General features: G+C 39.8%; 1 protein-coding gene across 4 annotated transcripts in view; it reads left to right on the top strand.

The window, feature by feature from the left end:
• NEK11 (NIMA related kinase 11) overlaps positions 1-19,807 on the top strand; it is a 269,503-nt gene that overhangs the window by 30,345 nt on the left and 219,351 nt on the right. For all 4 annotated transcript variants that reach the window (XM_047875528.1, XM_047875529.1, XM_047875530.1 and 1 more), the window contains exon 3: positions 15,654-15,819. In XM_047875528.1, the coding sequence (XP_047731484.1) occupies positions 15,654-15,819 (166 nt within the window). The remainder of the gene's footprint in view (positions 1-15,653; positions 15,820-19,807) is intronic.

The raw sequence follows: 19,807 nt of genomic DNA on the forward strand, positions 1-19,807 counted from the left end.
CTGTTTAATCATCATTTCTTCAACTTTGCCAGAGATTCATGTCAGTCCTCTTGCTATACAATTTCTGAAAGATTCTTGTCATGAAAACTGGAACATCTACTTTGCTGGGGTGGGGAACAGGAGGACATCCCTCCCTTTTTTCCTGGTTATTCAGATTATCAACCTTGGTGCAGAGAATATATCTTCAAGTTGTGTTCTCAGTTGTAGTTCGTTTGGGTCTAACTTTGTAAATTCAGAAGGAAGGATCCCACAGTGTGGAGGTACCCAGGATTCAGAAGTGGGGTCTCCGTTTCGTCATTACTAGGTGTGATTTGCCACTTGATTGACCATGTGCCTTTAAATGAAGTTCTTAACCTGTCTGTGTCTCAGTTTTTTCATTTCAAAAGTGAGGATTATAATAGCACAATGCAGGCCGCCGAATAACTGGCCCTTCTATAGCACTTGGTATTGTCATAATTAACACCAGTATCACTATTTAGCAGTTGGAGGTTTTCTTATTATTATCTCATATCTTGGCCTTTGGCTCTCTCTTTGGGATATTTATTTCATCCTTTGAAGGTGCATGCTGCTTTCTTATAACTTGTCATTATTTGTCTTCCTCCCATTGGCTTGCAAACCTCTCAAAGGCAGAGGCTGTGCCTCACACAAGTAGAATGTTTTGCACAGTGCAGGTGCTTTATATAGATGTACTGACTATAGAAACTGGAGTTAAGACAAGAGTTGAGAAGCTTTTCTTAAATGAGACATCAAAGTGCAATGGTCCATGTGTAAGTTGGAATTCTGTTTCTGAGTGAGTTCTATTTAAAAGAATCACTGACGTCCGCCTTGGGGACACCTCCACTGCTTTGTGTCTAAACCGAAAACTGGCTTATGTCATAAAGGATCCAAAGATTGAAATACCCTCTTGTGTAGGCAAAACTTGCACCTCTGAAATTACCATTAATATCAGCAACAATAGTAACAGCAATGGTAACCATCATACATTCTAAGAAGTTTGGAATTAAATTTGAAGTTCAACTGTAGCAACAATTTTTTGGCCAGCATATCTGTGTTCTTTTCCCTGTTTCTTAGTTCCACCTACTCTTGCTTGTCTCAATTTTCTATTTTATTATATAAGTTATGTCAAATCCTTTGTGGAATGAGGCTGAGTATAAATACATTAAAGTAATATATTATGTAACCATATGTTCAAAGGGCCAATGGGTAGCTGTACCTTATCACTAATGGGAACAGAACAAAAGAAAACCAATGCAAACTGCAGTTTTTAGGGTATGGGCCAAAACTGAAGGGAAGTTTTCCTAATGGTGTTTTAAAACTGGCTTTTGGCATTTTGGAGTTTTGGAATCATCTTGGTGTTGGCTATGGAATATTCTCAGGAGAGGGTATAGTCAAGTCTCACGGCTTCTCCGGGTTCCAGTGTCCTCATCTGTAAAGTGAGGGGGCTGGACCAGCAGCAGTTTCCAAACCTTTTTCGTCCAGTGAGGTCTCATGCTTCGTGGGCTGGGAGGGGGACACATAGTCTCTTATTTGGGCTACTCTTCAAACCTGCCCTACCCCCAAGTCTCTAGAAAACTCTGGGGTTCTTCAACACTCAGCCCTGGCAGTCTTCTGGACCCCTACCTGCTCTAAACCTTACTACTCAAAAGTGTGCCCCCTGGACAAGTAGCTTGGGGAATCACCTGGGACCTTGTTAGGAATGTGCAGTCTCGGGTCTCCCCTAGACCTGTATTGGAACAACTCCCTGGTGATTTGGATGCATGGTGAAGTTTGGGAGGCACTGCTCGAAGACCCTGGGTCCCTTCCTTGGGGCTTCTTTAGATAACATACTTCATGAATCTAACAGTTTTTTCTTTCATTGTCTGAACTTAACAACACTTTGATTTATCCTCAAATAAATTCTAGAGACTCAGAACCTCTAGAAACAGCGCTGGTGGAAGACCATGCCTAAGACAGTTTTTAGTGTCCTTTGCTCTGTGCTATGACCTGAGAAGGCTGTCTCATGTGTGGGGTTCCTGTGGACTGCTTGGGCAGCCAGAACAAACTCTGCACAGCCATCTCGGTGAGGTTCAGCGAGTATGAAGGTTCTGGAGCACCTTATTTAGCCAGGCACTCCTCCACCCTCTGGACTTGGAAGTATGAAGACTTGTGTCATCAGAGACAGGCTAGCCATGTGTCCTCATGTCCCCCGCTTACACAGTTGACTGTGACTTTTTTGTCCATTGCAAATCAATGACTAAATCCATAAGCTGTTGTTCAGGGAAACTAGATCCTTCCTAGTAGTAGTTTCTAACTTGGGCTCTGTTGGTAGATTAAGAGATTTTTTTTTTTTTTTTTTTTTGCATAAGCACAACTCAGCAAAACGTAAGACCCAGAATTAGTTGCTTAAACCCACTAATGAAAGTATGCTAATACGGAGCTTCATTTTCCTCCCTTTGCATCTCAAAATTAAATAGAGTAATCTGCTCTATGCTATAGTTAGAGTTTTAGCTTAAGTCCATATTTTATGCTTACCATGGTGATGAAATAGAGACTGAAATTTGGAAATACAAACTTTTTGCTGTTTTGACTGTCTCTGCGTTAACTGGCAGCCAACCAGCACCTGCTATAAATACAATTAGGGGATTTTATTTCACTAAAACCCTAGATTATTTTTTCATTTTGTTTTTGGAGCATCAACCTTCTTCTTGCCTTGATCATAATTTAATTTCACTTTAAACAGGGTTTATCCTGTGTTGGTTTTACCTAGTCAAGAAAATGGAGCTAATCAGTTTTTGTTGCTTTTTAAAACTCAATTTGTCACTGTATCTTGATTTCATGGTAGGCTTTGCATCACATCTGATTATCTCTTTGAAATTCACAATTCTAGTATTTTTCTGTCACGTTCAAAATAAAAACTTGACATGAATTATGCATTAGAATACTGCATTTTGAATATTAACCTAACATTAATTTTAAATTTGGAGCATATAACAATCATAACAAAAGCTAACCTGATTATCTATGGTAAATTATTCTTTCACATCATTACTGACATTGTCATGCTCTTTAATTTTCTTGCTGACAATAAACAGACTCTTTGCTCTAGGCTTAGTACTTAGTGTAATAGAGTGAATGAGTGATTTGTTGTAGGGTGTTATCTATTTATTTTTATTTTTAGAGCACATTACTACATCTTTTAACAGTTTTGATCAAATGATTTTGCACAATTGAACTTTATAAATGCTTGACCTCTCTCACACACAAAATTATTCTTGTAGGGTTGTGGTATCTAGGGCAACCTCACAAAAGCAGATTTCACCACCTTTCTAGGAAAGGTAAGTTAAAAAACATTTTCTTCCTCTTCTGTATGGTCTCATCCAATTTCAGTCCAAATCTGGGGCTCTGTAAGTGGCGAAGACTCCCAACTATTGATAAGATTGTCTATAACCCTCATATGATAATTAATTAAAAACAGACATAACCCTATTAGTGCCTCATCAAGAGCAAGACCATTATTCCAATCACTATGAAGAAGAGGCTTTCTGTTTTTATTTTTCCCTTTTTCTCTAATGCTAAGGAGGGGAAGAATAGAGTAGGTAGCAGGAGATTTTGTTCTTTGAAACATGGTTTGAAAAGTGAAAAAGTTTTATGCCGTCTTAGTTATTAGGTACTAAAGCAGGAGAGGGGAAACTGTTAAATCTGGAGACAAAGTTTGGTTCTTTGGAATTGGTAGTCTTTCCTCTTTTAAGAGGTAAATGGTGGGTCTGCTGTAACATGCTATATGATCTTGGACAAATATGTAACTTCTCAGGACTTAATATGTTGAGGTGTATTGATTGTTATGCTCTGGGAAGATCTTGTCTAGCTTTAAAATTCTATAAAAACAAAATTCATTCCAAAAATTGGGGAAGAAGTTGAATAAGGGGACGGGATATGGAAAACAGGGTAGCTTTGTGTTATCATGGGCCAGGTCATTGTAGTGGGTGTTACCATCTCTGAGATAATGTGAAACATCTGCACGAAACCATTTTCCAGGTTGCCATTTTTCATTGTCAATGCTAATGTTGTTATCAGCTCCCATAGGTAAGTCAGCTTCTAGATAAGGGCTATTCCAGCAGGTGTTCTATCTAGGAAGCAAATTTTTATAAACTTCCACTTTCAGATTGATGCCCAGTATACAAACTGGTATGTTTCCATAAAGGACAAAATCATGCATAGGACTTGTGATCCTACTACCTTAGCTACATGCTTGGTGTGTTGTTGACTTTAATCATTCAATAGTCAAACATTTGTGGAGCATCCACCATGTGCCAAGAATTGTGCTAGACACTGACACAGAAATGAATGAAATCTAATTGTTCTCAGCATGGGAGTGGAGATGAACAGATAGATATGAAAATATGTAATTGTCAAAGTTACACTTTTGATGGTAGAGGTAATGAGCAAGCTGAATTTTGAAGGTGAAGAGTGTGCAAACTTGGTCTCCTTCAAATATGTTAAGATACTGCGAGGTGCTGGGAATTCTGTAGTGAATAAAGTGTGACCCTGGCCTTTAGGGTGCCTGCAGTCCAATAAGGGAGTTCCTATGAGAATAGATGTTGTCACAGGATGCAATGAGAGCATAGAAGGGAGGCCCTTAACTTAGTCCTGGAGGGGTCAAGAAAGACAATCAGATGAGCATCTCATAAATGCCTCAATATGAATAAATGTCATCTATTGTTCTTGGAACTTTGTTTTACCTTCTAAAAATTGTAATGATCATCATTGTGCTTCTAATACCTAATGACTTCATTCTTGATTTCTTAAGTTGGAGGCTTCAAATCATGTAAAACAAAGTAATTCCTTATATCAGTAAATTTTTCTCTCCTATCTCCAGAGAATTGTAGAAAAAAGTATACTTATTACTATCTATTAAAGTATGTTTTCTTAATTTGGGGGGAGAAAAGAAGAGGGGAGAGACTAGAAATTTTAGGAATTCTTTTTGGTGTTTTTCACTTCACTGATTTATATATTTTCTATTTTTTTTGCTAAATTATCCATGCCCTTCACTTCACTCTTTCCCTCCTTGCCACTCATTCTAGATCTCCTATTGTTCTTACAGCTCCCATATCTATACCCAAGGGAAGGAAGGGGACAGTGGTGACATTTTAATCATTTTGAATCCTAATACTTTTTGATAACTGCTAAAAATTTTGACATATGAAAATTTTGAATTAATGACAAAAATTGTGTTTTCAAATTATTTAAACAATTACGGTGTTGTCTTAGTTTCCAGATTTACTAATGACAAATAATTTCTAGTCATTTATTAGGATGTATTTTCTTGCTATAGATCCATTTTTGTGTAGTTCATTATAGTTCACCTTGTTATGATTTTTTGAAGATTAATACTGATGTTCAAGTAGAAAAGAGCCATTATACCTTTTCCAGTTTAAATTAGGAGACTTAGTGCTTTCTAAATACAAATGGATGTTCACCCAGTTCTCTCTCTCTGCTTCTAATCTCTTCTTTAAAAATCTCCTCTTCCTTCTTGTAGCAAAGCATTAGTATTAGAGTGTCTTTAGCTATCAAAACAGCTTAAATAATAAGAAAGACTCTGGAAAACAGTGTGAAGGTTCCTCAAAAAATTAAAAATAGATCTATCCTATGACCCAGCAATAGCACTGCTAGGAATTTACCCAAGGGATACAGGAGTGCTGATGCATAGGGGCACTTGTACCCCAATGTTTATAGCAGCACTTTCAACAATAGCCAAATTATGCAATAAGAATGAAATATGGCCCTTTGTAGCAACAGGGATGGAACTGGAGAGTGTTATGCTAAGTGAAATAAGCCATACAGAGAAAGACAGATACCATATGGTTTCACTTTTATGTGGATCCTGAGAAACTTAACAGAAACACATGGGGGAGGGGAAGGAAAAAAAAAGAGGTTAGAGTGGAAGAGAGCCAAAGCATAAGAGACTCTTAAAAACTGAGAACAAACTGAGGATTGATGGGGGGGTGGGAGGGAGGGGAGGGTGGGTGATGGGTATTGAGGAAGGCACCTTTTGGGAAGAGCACTGGGTGTTGTATGGAAACCAATTTGACAATAAACTTCATATATTGAAAAAAAAATAAATTGCAATAAAGCCTTAAAAAAAAACAATAGCCAAATTATGGAAAGAGCCTAAATGTCCATCAACCAATGAATGGATAAAGAAATTGTGGTTTATGATGTCATTCCTTGCATTTTATTTTGTGACTATTTTGCTGTTGATTCAAGTCATCTGCCTTTTACTCACTTGGAGTAAATATGCCCTGAATGATCAAAAAAAAAAAAAAAAAGAAAGAAAGAAAGAAATTGTGGTTTATATACACAATGGAATACTACTTGGCAATGAGAAAGAATGAAATATGGTCTTTTGTAGCAACGTGGATGGAACTGGAGAGTGTTATGCTAAGTGAAATAAGCCATACAGAGACAGATACCATATGTTTTCACTCTTATGTGGATCCTGAGAAACTTAACAGAAGACCATTTGGGAGGGGAAGGGGGAAAAAAAAGTTAGAGAGGGAAGGAGGCAAAACTGAGAATAAACTGAGGGTTGATGGGGGGTGGAGGGAGGGGAAAGTGGGTGATGGGCATTGAGAAAGGCACCTGCTGGGATGAGTACTGGGTGTTGTATAGAAACCAATTGGACAATAAATTTCATATTAAAAAGAAAAAGAAAGGCATCTCACTAACAAGAACTCTAGAAAGAGAGGGAAGTTCCAGGTTGATGAAATTAGCAGCTCATAATATCATGAAGGCCCTTGGTGCCTACTGTTTCCTATCATTCAGCCTGTCATCTTGGGGTGGCTTCCTTCATGACCCCAGCTGGCTGCCAAAGTTCAAGGAGTCACATGGAGATGATGACATGCAGAGGCAGATTAAAGGAGAGTTTCCTCCCACGCTTCTCCTTTTATCACCAGGGAACATCTTTCCCAGAAAACCCCAAAGACTTCTCATATCTTCTAGGCCAGAATTACATCACGCCAAAACTAATCACTGGTAAGGGGAATAGGATTACATGATAGACTTAGGTGAATTATGTTTCATCCCAGGGGCTGGGGAGAGGGTCCTCCTCTTTAGATCATATGATGGTGGAGTTGTGGGGAGATGGGTAGACAGTCAGTGTCTCTTAAAATAATCAAGATGTAATATTCAGTGACTTGGCTCATCTGTATAAATAAGAAAAATAGAATGGCCTGACCACTTGTGTTGAGGTATAGGGGAGAAGGAAAGGGGAGAAGAGCCATAACTGGTTTTCAGGGGGAAATTAGAGTTGATTCTAATACATCCCAGGTTGTAAGGAGAACTTTTAGAGTCTCCTCTAAAGAAGCTCCAGAAAGCTGTTCACCATGAAGGGAATCCACTCATTTTTTTAGCTAAAAGGAGAGCGAAGGGCAGTTTGTTCCCAATGAAGCTTTTCATGAGACAGTCCCAGCAGCTTTTATGGAGGCTGGGGAGGGGGCGGAATAGACCCACTGTAGTGAGTGCAAACTACACAGGCTTTCTCAATAGGGCCAAAACCAATGCTGGATTCTGTAACTATCTGATTAATTAATACTCACTGATGGATTTCTTGGCTCGGCTTAAGGCTCTTTGCTCAAGAGAATTGAAAAACCCCTGGGTAAAGGGCTTTTCACAACAGAGCAGTTAGACATGTTATATCTTCTCCAAATAACCTCCAAGGAGTCCTCTGGAAAAGAACTGGATATGGCATATCCTGAAGCCAGTTCTATTCTTTATTTTTTAAAGTTTATTTCTTTATTTATTTTGAGAGAGAGAGAGAGAGAGAGAGAGAGAGAGAGAGAGAGAGAGAGAGAGAACCCCAAACAGTTCTGTGCTGTCAGCACAGAGCCCAAGGCAGGGCTCAATTTCACAAACTGTGAGATCATGACCTGAGCCAAGATCAAGGGTCAGATGCTTAACCGACTGAGCCACCAGGTGCCTGCCAGTTCTATTCCTGCACTGACACCAGAGATTCTCTGCAGAGCTCTTACAGTGAGCACCAGTGCTGTTTCCAGCCTTGAAACGTGCTCGAATCACTTCTACTTTTCAAAATTTATACAGATGGGGAAAGTCATTGAATTCACATAGTTATTAGAAATTTTTTATTTGGGCCATATTTGTCTCCAAACCTCCTACTCCTGAAATCTCTGTTTACTCTCTTCAGTTCCTTAAAAATAAATGGCAACTTGCATAATGTTATGGTGCCAGCCTTGAAACACTGGATAGAAGTTGTCACCACAAATGATAATATAATCTAGACAGGAGCCAGGATAGCTTATTTGCCAAACTAAAATGTCTGAAATAATTCTACTCTTATTTATTTGTTCTTTGTTTATTATCTGTAGTATTAGTTATTGTTAATTATTTATTCTTTGCTTGTTATCTGTGTGCAATACTCCTATACACTGCTCATGTGTTTGTAAACTAAATCGGTTTTGAAAAGTCTAGGGTATGGAATTCACCTATAGGTTATAAGTGATTTTCGGTTTCATTATTCCCTATAAAGACACTTTACTTTTTCTAGGAATCACTATATCTTAGCCATTTTCAGGATATAGATAAAATCGACCAGATTTTCCATTTTGCAGGAACTTCATTTTTATCCCTGTGGAAGACAGTGTTGGTGCCCTACCTATATCCCTGGGCAATTAGTGTTTCCTGTGCATGGGTCCAGCCTTCAACTGCTAGCACAGGTCTCTCTCTGGCCAGTAGGGCCCCGTGCTCTGGCATGGTGGGAGAGTGGGGGAGTTAATATTCCCAGGGAGCAGCCTTAACCAGAGAATGAAGGGAGTTGGTCCCTGCACCTCAGTCAGGGGACTCAGAGGTGCCTACACTGGCTTCCAAGCATTCCTTCACAGAACTAAGCTCCAGTTGCTACAGCGGTGACTAGCTTGGTAATGCCCCTGAGCAGCTTCTCTCCCCACTCCCTCTCACTGCTTAAATGACTACTTGCACACAAACCTGTGTCTCAAGGTTTGCTTCTTGGGGACCCCAAACTAAGAGAATCCTCTAGAGCAGAGCATGGTTTAATGGTTCCTCACATTTATTTTTAAAATCTTGTTATATAAAACATATTTGGATAAAAACTGAGGATACATAGATGGGTGAGGAGGAAGGAAGAAAAGAGTGGTTTGTGAGTCTGCTAGTTTTACAGGTCTTTTAAAAAGTGCTTCATTCCACATTGCATAATGTATACTCTGGTTGTGTGTTTGTGTGGGTGTGTGTATCTAAAGAATGGTATATAGATATAGAAATTCTTGCCTAGTTTTTGTAAGTAGTTTTCTTTATAAAAAACTCACAGGCTTATTAACTTTCATAAACTATTCAAATAATTCAAATACAGACATTCCTCTACTGGGTATCGATTTTTACAGGGCAAATAGTAAAGAATGATAAATTCATTTCTTTCGCTCCTTGGAATCCAGCTAGAGAAAAGGTAATTCCACATAGTACAAAGTAGTTTGCGTGTGCAAAAGTGAATATCCTGGGATGCTAATCTATAGGTTTTGCCCTTTCTTTTCTCCTCAAAGAACAACTAAGGATCCCCACCCTACACCCAACTCTATTATAGCATTTATCATGATGTTGTTCAACTATTTTTATAGTTCTTGGCCTCTCCCGTGGACTGAGCTCTCTTGAAGGTCAAGAGGTTTCTCTTTCTGATCTTTGTATCCCCAGCACATGGCATAGTGTTTGACATACAGAAGGCAATAAGTAAGTAGCTGGTCATGTAACAGAAGTACAGAATTTCCTATCTTAAGGTATTTGGGAGTGGCTGCTTGGGGCCTTGTATGGAGTCTGAAATTGGGCTCTCCTTCTCAGTATAGATATCTGCAGTGGGCACCTGCACTGTATCATGATGCTATTTGAGCCCCCAAAACTCTGCTACATGCTGGTGATCAGGAGTGGAGAGGAAAAGACCAGGTGAGTCAGAGAATTCTAGCCCCGAAGAGCTGGGATCAGGAATTTACTGGTTAGAAACAAAAGCAGCTCATAGATTATGGCATATGATGGTGACCTATAAAATTATTTTGTCCTTTTCTCTGGACACAGACATTAAAATATGGGTTTTTTTTAGTTGCTGAGAGAAGAATAAACAACAAATAAAATAAAATTCCATCTGTAGTATACTCTCCACGAAATTCTGTAAGTTTTTCTAACAGGTACTCCTTTAGTAACTTCAGTACTTGGTATTTCCATTTTTTAATCAATGTACCACTGTATTGAACCAATATCACTCTCTGCCATTATATTCTTTTATGTCACTTTACATTTTAAATGTATATATTATACTAAAAAGTATGAAATAACTTTAAAAAGGATGTTTTGTACTCTCATGATATTTCTACCCATAGAAAAGTAAGCAACACTGTGGCCTTAAATCCCTTAGAGGATGCTACATTTTAAGACTTGAATTAATAAATAAAAATTAGCCTAAGAGAGCTAGAGTTTTGGAGATTCCATTTTCATTACCCCGAAGTGTTTACAGTGATTTGTGGTAACACCTGAACATGCCTATTGCATTGGTCAGGGCTCCCAGTACAGATAAGTGCAGCCTCCTTATGTGGTTTGAGCAGAAGGGGATTTGTTCCAGAACACAGATAGCTCACATCAGCAGCAGGAGGGCTGGGGAGCAGGTTAAAGGCTAAATTTCCAGGAACATCAGCCAGAACCATGCCACTGAAGTGGCTTGCTGCCACTTCCACCAGGGCCACGCCATTTCTTATGCCACCTATGCTAATGAAAGGGTGGCCCTGTGCCCACCGTGTTTCTTCACTCAGCTCACACCCAAAGCAAAGTCTCAGGTGAGTGCAGCTGATTGGTAGAACCTAGGTCACACCTTGGGTGCCCCAGCTCAAGCGAGATGGGAGATGTGGAGTTTTTTTGTTCGTCGGTTTTTGTGTGTTTTTATCTATCTGGGGAAGGCAGGACCCACAGTCCAGGGATCTAGTGCAATGTAGGGAGGCTGTCTAAAGATGCCGGGCAGCCTCAAATGACAGGTTTCTGCTGTAATAATGTCACGTGAAAATAACAGCAGGCAAATTGTGCAAAAGGTTTGCCCTCTACTGTTTAAAAAAAAACTGTAGCAAAAAGATGGGAAGGAAATACGCAAAAATATTTTTTTAACGTTTATTTATTTATTTTTGCTGTCAGCACAGAGCCCGGTATGGGGTTCCATCCCACCAACCGTGAGATCATGACCTGAGCCAAAATCAAGAGTCAGACTCCCAACCGACTGAGCCACCCAGGCGCCCCAAAGCGTCATAACATCTTAAATGAGGAGAGCCTCAGATGTTATTTACTCCAACTTCACAGCGCTCATCTCTATATGAAGTTTTTGAAAATATATGTATTTTTGCACATTCACATACATTTATCTTTTTGTTTAATATTTGTCTTTCCCAGTAGATACAAGGGCAGGGCCTATGAATCTCCAGTGCCTGCTACACTGTAGACACGTAGTAGGTGCTTACAACATGCATGCAATGCATGACTGTTAATGCTTAAATCACAAGGGAAGGGACATAGCTAGTTTTTTCCAGACTAACTGCAAAGCTTTCCACACCCACTAGCTGACTAGCCCTCACCAAGATGGTTGTGGCTACATGGGACCTTATCCCACTGCTCCTCATGCCTCACTGGGACATAGGGGATTCTAGAACTCTCTTGGGCTCATCAGCTTCCTTGCCCCTTGAGGACCTTTTTTTTTCCACTCCTACCCCTAGCTGGACACCAGAAAATGAGAGGGTGCTACTATTTTTTCTATGCCCTGCTTTGGAAAGAGAGCACAGTTCTTCTGTTCTCATGTTCTACCCATCTTGGAGTCCTGTTCCTACTCTCCTCTCTGGACCCGGCCTAGGGCACATGAACTGTTTTCAAGGGCTCAGCTACACCTAACTTTCTTGCCTTCCCTTCATCTGGTCCAGAGGGTCTCTTTCTCACCTGGAGGTGGAGAGGACACTCACTCACTGGCCACATATTCCTTCAGATCTTTTCTCTAGCCTTGGTCTCTCCTGTGGAAAATCAAAAGCCAGGGATTTGAGTTATCCTCTGGTTTGTGAGATGTCCTCTTTTTCCTGAGGCAGTATATGCTGCTGATTCGATGGGGAACATGTGAAAGAATCAGAGGATATTTGGGGGGGGGAACAACCCTTGGTTAACATCTCAAAAATAAAATCTGCCCCATTTATATGATGAGTGGGTGAATTTTAAGGGAATGAAATTAGCTATAGTTATCCCAGATTTCCAAAGTCACCCTCCAAAGTTTGTCAGTTTGTTACTGATTCTAGAAAGAAAGAAGCATGCCACTTGGGAAAAAGAACAGAAAGTTTGTAAGTTAAGTGGGTCTGCAGGGATGCTTGTGTGTGTAGGTTTTTTTGTTGTGTTGTGTTGCGTTTTGCTGCTGTCATAAAGTTTCTCCCAAACAGTTGAAGTTCTGATAAAATAAATATCTGTCATGTTATTTAGGAGTGGGTGACAGGCTGAGAGTCACCAAGCAGGTGACAAGCTGTCCTTGTTTTGGTATGTTTCCATGCTGCCTTCGACTGATATTGATCTCATATTTTGTGATAGGTAATGAGAGTTTCCTCTGTTGGTTCAGTGACATGATTTTAGGTAAGGAAGGTAGAATGTCTCTGCGTCAGCTAGAGATGATTGTATTAGATACCACCTGTCTTAATAGCCCTACCTTCGTCTGCTAAGCTGTGGGCAAATGAGATTTTATGCTTTATCATCAGGCTGCCAGACAGGACTCAGGTTAACTATATGTAAAATCTCAAGCTCTGTTGCACAATAGTTGGTGTTTATGAGGAAAAATAAGTATATTTAAGCTTTTTATAGCATTTGTTCCTTCACAGCAAGAGAATATTGCAAGTTTGTGTAAGGCTTTATGTTGTCATGCTTAACCACTGTGACTTTTACAACTGCATATTAGCTGGGCACAGTAAATTACTGGAAAGGCACTATGAAGATGTCATTGAGCTTTGCTAGCTGCGTGGTAATCTTCAGAAGTTACAGAAAAACATAACTACGGATGTCATTTCAAGCTCCTTTTACTAACAGTCTGGATGCCACTCTTAATAACATGAGGTCAGTTTTAACCAAATTCTTGATGGAACTGGTCTTCTTATAGAAAATGGTCCCATGCAAGCATTTCTCTAGATCACTTCATTATCAAGTAGGGGCCTGAGAAGGTGTTCATTACCTAACAACACCAAAGGGAAAGCTCCATTAGGGGAAGGGAACCAAATGTTCCAACTTTCTAAATTGCAGTCCTAGTTAAAGACACCTGTAAATGGCAAAGCAGAGCCTGTGAGGCCCCCTGTTTAGGGCCCTCCTATCTAATGCAGCCAGTGCCTGCTGGGGTTGTCTTTTAGGGGTTCACAATGGGAAGACCATGAGAAACATTTAAAATGAATAAAATGTTATGAATGATTCAAGTTTTAGGAAAACTGATTTCCCAATAATGGCCATCTTGAAATAGAAGATTCTCCTGATGAATCAGATTTTGGAGAATGGAAACTTAACAACAAGCTTTTATTGGTCAAGAAAAAAAGCCAAATGTCACCCAACATGCGATACGGATCAGTAAGATAAGGACACTTTCTAAGTTTTCCTACATAGTGTCTCAGCTTTTAGGACAGATTGTCTAACCTGGAATTTTTATGAAATGTTTGCCACTGAGGAATAGGAGAGGCAAAAACTGCACAAGACAGTGCTGACTGCAGTATTAAAGCTTCTAGGCCCTGCATCTGAGCGAAGAAACAGGCTCTGTGTCTGGTATTGCCTGAGGAAATGTCTTCCACAGTGAAACAACTAGGGGGGAGTCTTATTTGAATCAATGAAAAAATGTATAGTATAATCACATTTTTAAGGATGATAGGAGCTCTCCTATCCATTGTGATTGGGGCTGGTACTTGGGTAAACAGAGGAAACAATTTTTAAATGCAATGACACTGAAAATATTTACATCAATGTAAAACATATTATTGCACATTTTCTCCAATTTTTTGATGCACAGCCAATATCTAATGTTTTCTGATTAGAGGTCCCTTCATCTTTTTTTTTTTTTTGCATAAACTACATCCATAGTATGTTACGTTTTCCAGGTTTACCTTCTTTAAAACAGAATGAAAATTTAGCAGCATGAATTCAGAATACTTGATTTTTACATTTTTAAACCAACTTTTTAGGGCTATCTTGTCAATTACTTATTTAACCGCAATTCTTTTTTGTAACTTGTCACTGTGAAGTTTTTCGGTAAGCGTTTGACTTAGTTTTCCTCACAAAGATAACACTCATACTCATCCTTCATCAGTTTGTCATATTTAAGTCACAAATTTACAGTAGTAAGCACAACTGGCATAAACAAGTTTGGGAGTAAACACAATGACTCGGTAAGCACACATCTTACCTGGAAGGGCAGGAGTTAACGGGTGTGCCAGAGAGCACCTCCTGGGCACCTACTGGGCACAGTCATTACTTGTGACAAAAGCTGCTGTCAGCATCTGTTAGAAAGGGCTGGAGAGCTCTGCTTAATCTATGAGTTGGTTGAAGGGCCTTTAATTAAGACTGTTTCTACTATAAATACATTTTCATTAATATGCATAGGCTGTAACTCTTAAAGACTATCTTTATAAAATGTTTTCTAGCATGGGTTTTGCAGAACTTGCCTTAATGAATAGCCAACGTTTACTTATAATCAGCAGAATCTGTCTCACATGTAATTGGTGCTCTAAAGTGCTTTTCCCTGGCAATCTGGTTTATACTCGGTACCGTAATTGGTTTGTTCATCAGACTATTTTTTTCTTAGATGGGAAGAGATAGTGTTTTGGTCCACTCCTCATTGAATTATCACAGTTTAAAATTAATAATTTGGAGATTTAATGAGCTCTTGTTCCATTTATACATGCTTGAGACCCTAAATACCTCTATCAATGTTTTTAGATTTTTTTTTCTCTTAAACACTAATAGCAATAAAGTATGCTATGCCAAGAATAGTTTGAAAAAGAAAGGATATAGATAATGGCCCTATTGATATTAAGTTGATAGATTTGGAAAATTTTAGAGCTGAGATAGAAGCATGTGTGTATGTGTGTGTGTGTGTGTGTGTGTGTGTGTGTGTGTGTGTAAGAGGCAGAGAAAGACAAAGTCAAAGACACAGAGAGACAGAGTGACAGATATATATAAGTGAGAGAGAGAGAGACAAAGAGAGGCAGAGATAGATACCAAGATAGGAATAGGGAGAAATAGAAGAGCTGAGGAAAACAGATAAGGTGAGAGATAAAACATACACAGAGACAGATGGAAGCAGAGACACCATGTGAAAGACAAAGAGAAACTGAGACATATAGAGACCAAGGAAGAGCCACCTCAGCAATGTTGCTTAAGATTAGCTCAGTCTCTGCCCAGTTTGATCAAAACTGTAGTGCCACAGGTATGTCAGTGACCGGGCTAGGCAAGCAGGCCCCGGGACCACTAGGAGACTCAGTGTCATAACAGCCAATACCAGACCTATGATTGGGTCGTAGCCTGGGCATTAACTAGGTGGCCCTGAACCATTTGTTCATATAAATTATTTTTTTAATCTAAATGTACTTAAATATTGTTTGTTTTTTTGTTTTTGTTTTTGGCTGCAGAAAAGTACTGAAGGAAATCTCTGTGGGAGAACTCAATCCAAATGAGACTGTGCAGGCCAATTTGGAGGCCCAGCTCCTTTCCAAGCTGGACCACCCAGCCATTGTCAAGTTCCATGCAAGCTTTGTGGAGCAAGATAATTTCTGCATTATCACAGAGTACTGTGAGGTGAGACTCTCCTCTTTTGGAATTCTCAATAAAAATCTGTTTCATGGAAAATGGCACTCTGTAAAGGGACATCTCATAAGTTCAATTATCAAATCACTAGCCGGTGGGTGGGGGGATGGGTTAAATAGGTGATGGGGATTAAGGATGTTGTGATGAGCACCTGGTGTTGTATGGAAGCGTTGAATCACTATATTGTATACCTGAAACTAATATTACACTGTGATGTTAACTAAGTGGAATTTTAAATAAAAATTGAAAAGAAAAGAACCCCTCAAGCTGGACTATAAAGACCCGGGATATCGCATCTTGCAACTGAGAATTATAATCTTTAGGTAATTGACAAACTCACTTCCAATGAAGGAGTATTTGCTGCAGAAGAATGCTTCTTGGGGATGTATTTTAGGGAGAATGTCACCCAAACCTTCTACAGTGGGTCCATTGGACAGACCATTTAAATGCTATAATGGAGTCCTGCATGGAGCAGAGGTCCATCTCTTGAGTTTTGGGTTCTAGGCTTATTCCCCATTTTCCTCGACGGAAATTTGCAAATGGAAATATGGCCCATTTTCCTCATGGAAATATTTCTTCATACTTATAAATTTGTGATTAATGGCTTCAGATATTTTCAATTTTCCCTGCCACTCCATGTTCTCTGCAAGTAATAGCTGTGCATTTTACTGAGCCCCAACCAAATATGAAGCTGCTTGGAAAGGTACCAGAGGGGGAAAGTGCCAAGGTGTATCTATAATATGAATCTGTATGTTTGTTCCTGAGAGGCTAGGTAGAGGGGAGTTATAAGGGCGGGGTCAGGCAGAGAGTACGTAAAGATGACCTTGCTCAAAAAGTATCTTCCAGAACATTCTGGGAGCTAGTCTTAGGCAAATGCACTTTGGAAGAATTTGGTGCTATTTATACTTTAGAGTGAATTTAGCCAGTTCATCACCTGGGTGTTGCTGGGGCCTGAATGAAAAGATGCTGGGGAGAAAGAAGATGCTCCTTATAATGGAAGACAGGTCTGTTTGGGTCAGAAACTTTGGACAGCCAGAGGGTGCCATGTGTTTGAGAAGCAGAAAAGAAAAGGCAAGAGGAGATGAAGCTTGGAAGGAGTAGGGATAGCAACAAAAGTCAACCTTTTCTGCTTTACACATCAGCTGGTGTATATTAACCAATATAAGTCAAAAGCCCTATTTAAATATCTGCAAGGTTGAGATATTCCAAGTGTCAGCTATTTCCCTGCAGGTCAGCCTCTTCAGCTCAGCTTTGCCAGGTGTTTCCTCATCCACTCTTCTGCTTGGAGGAAAGTAAGGGAAAAGAAGGGGCAGGGAGAGAAACAGGGAGTTTGGATGTCCGATTCTCCTTCATCAGTGGACTATTAAGAAAAGTAAAATGATGAGTTGTGCAGAGCAGTGATAACGACCAGCTACTCGGGCATGTATGTCATGAATCCATGCAAAACTGCAGGTATTTCCATATATAGCTACAATATGATCTGTCTGCTACAGTTTAATCATTTTTCTTCCTTTAGCCCTTCAGTTAATCAACTGCTTATGACCATAGAGGTAGCTCTACTGCTGCTTTTAGCACACTGGATTTTCCAAAGATTCTTTCCTGATCTTAACAATATTTTTCACTGTAGTCATTCCTGTGCAATAGAGCTTTCTGTGATAATGGAAATGTTCCATATTTGTGCTGTCCAATGCAATAGTCAGGAGTCACACATGACTTTTCAGCCCTTGACCAAGTGTGGCTAGTGTGATTGAGGAACCAGATGTTAAATTTTATTTAATTTTAATATATTAAATAACAAAATATGGCTACTGGCTACCATATTGGACACGTCTAGGTGATAAGCTATAACTTTCTTTCCCTGCCTTATTTTTAAATTTTAACTTTAATGTAACTTTAAGCTACCAGAAAAGTTATAAGAATAACACATGAACTCCCATATACTGTTTGTCCAGATTTGCCAATTGCTTTATCATTCTATTTATTCATCTATCTGTCTACCTATTTATCTATCTATCTACCTATCTATCCATCTATCTATCATCTATCCATCTATCTTTCCTGAACCATTTGAGAGGGAGTTGCAGACACAATGCCTCTTTGTTCTAAATACTACTATATTTTCTAAGGCCAAGGACAGTGTCTTTTATAGCTCTGATACAATGATCAAAATTAGAAAATTAACATTGATACAATGTTAGTATGTAATCCATTGGATGTCAAAATGTGATCCCAGGCCAGCAGCGTCATTTTTACTTGGGCACTCCACCCCAGCCTTACTGAATGAGAAATTCTGGAGGTGCGGTCTGGCAATCTGTGTTTTGACAAGCCCACCAGGTGAGGCCTATCCGCAGTCCATCTTCAAATTTAGCCCATTTGTCCCAATTACGTCCTTGGAAAGGATATTTCTGTATGTTTTTTTCTCTCGCAGGATCCAGTCCAGGATCATCTGTGTTAATTTTTAAATGCTGGTGGTTTCCAAGGGTTGAGCTACTCTCCCGGGAGGGGCGTTGCCATGGTGACAGCCACAGGCAGGCAGGGGAACCACTGAGGGGTCTTCCTGGGCTCCAGGCTGCTGAGCTGTCAGACTGTCACTTATCTGACTTCTAAGGAATGACGTTTGCGGATCGCTGGTTCTTGTTGTTAACAGAGATATTTCTCATTATCAGACCCACATTTGCTCTTAACTCGCACAACTCTGGCATTATCCTCTCTTTATTGAGGTAAAATCATGCTGGAAATAGCAGATGGCCAAACTTGTACCTCTTGGAAAAATGCTATCACCATTGAAATAGTTGGTCTTTTTTCTCTCCAAGTTTGCTCTTTTGTAATTTAATATGGGACCTTGCAAGATCCAAATATATAAATGCATTTGTGAGACTGCTGGATCTACCACTCAACCCTTTGGGCACATAACATCAGATAAGAGCGTCAACAGCAAACAACTGAACTCTCACAACTTCTTGTCAAGATCTAACCAAATCTTTGATGGGGAATAGTTCCAAAACTGCCAAAATGGAAGAGTATTTCAAATATTGACGTCTTCTCTTTTCCCCCGCCCCCACCCCCACCACCCAGTGTTAAGTGGGACTACTTGCCATTTCCTGTGTGTCCTGCACAGTTTCACACCTCTTCATCTGTGCTTGGGCCATTCCTTCCAGAGTGTCCTTTCTCATAACCCCACATCTTCGAATCCTACTCATCCTCTTAGGCCCAGCAGTAACGGTACCTCCTCTACAAAGACTTCAATAATCTCCTGGTGGAAATCCCTCCCCACCCCCACCACATAGCATTATATGTCTCCTGGCACTCAGTACATTATGCATGGTATGAACCGTCTCAGACTTTAGATGTGTGGGATTGATCTTTTTCTGATTAATTTTTGTATCATATCAGGGACCCACGTAGCGAGCCACAAAGCAATTAGCAATCAGAAATTTTTTTTTTTTCTGACGAATTCTTTATTACTTGCTTGCAGCTGCCTCCCACCTCATTTCTGTCAAAGACTAATGGTAAAAGATAAAGTATTGGATCCCTACCTGTTACATATGTCAAAAGCATTTTGTCCTACCTTATTTTGCTGGCACACCTAACAATGTACTGCACTGGAGGGCTGTGAGGTACTACCTACCCACCTGGGTGAGGACAAGGCATCCCCAGAAACCTGGGCATTAACTTAGGAGATGCAGTAGAGTATAGGTGAGTATAGCCCATGTATCTTCAGCAGAGAGAGACCATAATGCTATCAGCTGAAAGCAGGAAAGGTTGGACTTGTCTATTTTCTGCTTAGTGATATTTTTAAAATTTTATTTTTATTGATTTATTTTTTTAACGTTTATTTATTTTTGAGAGAGAGAGAGAGCAGGGAGGGGCAGAGAGAGAGAGGGAGACACAGAATCTGAAGCAGGCTTCACGTTCCATGCTGTCAACAGAGAGCCCAACGTGGGGCTTAAACTCATAACCGTGAGATCATGACCTGAGC

This window comes from Prionailurus viverrinus, chromosome C2 (assembly GCF_022837055.1).
Source record: "Prionailurus viverrinus isolate Anna chromosome C2, UM_Priviv_1.0, whole genome shotgun sequence".
Lineage (NCBI taxonomy): Eukaryota > Metazoa > Chordata > Mammalia > Carnivora > Felidae > Prionailurus > Prionailurus viverrinus.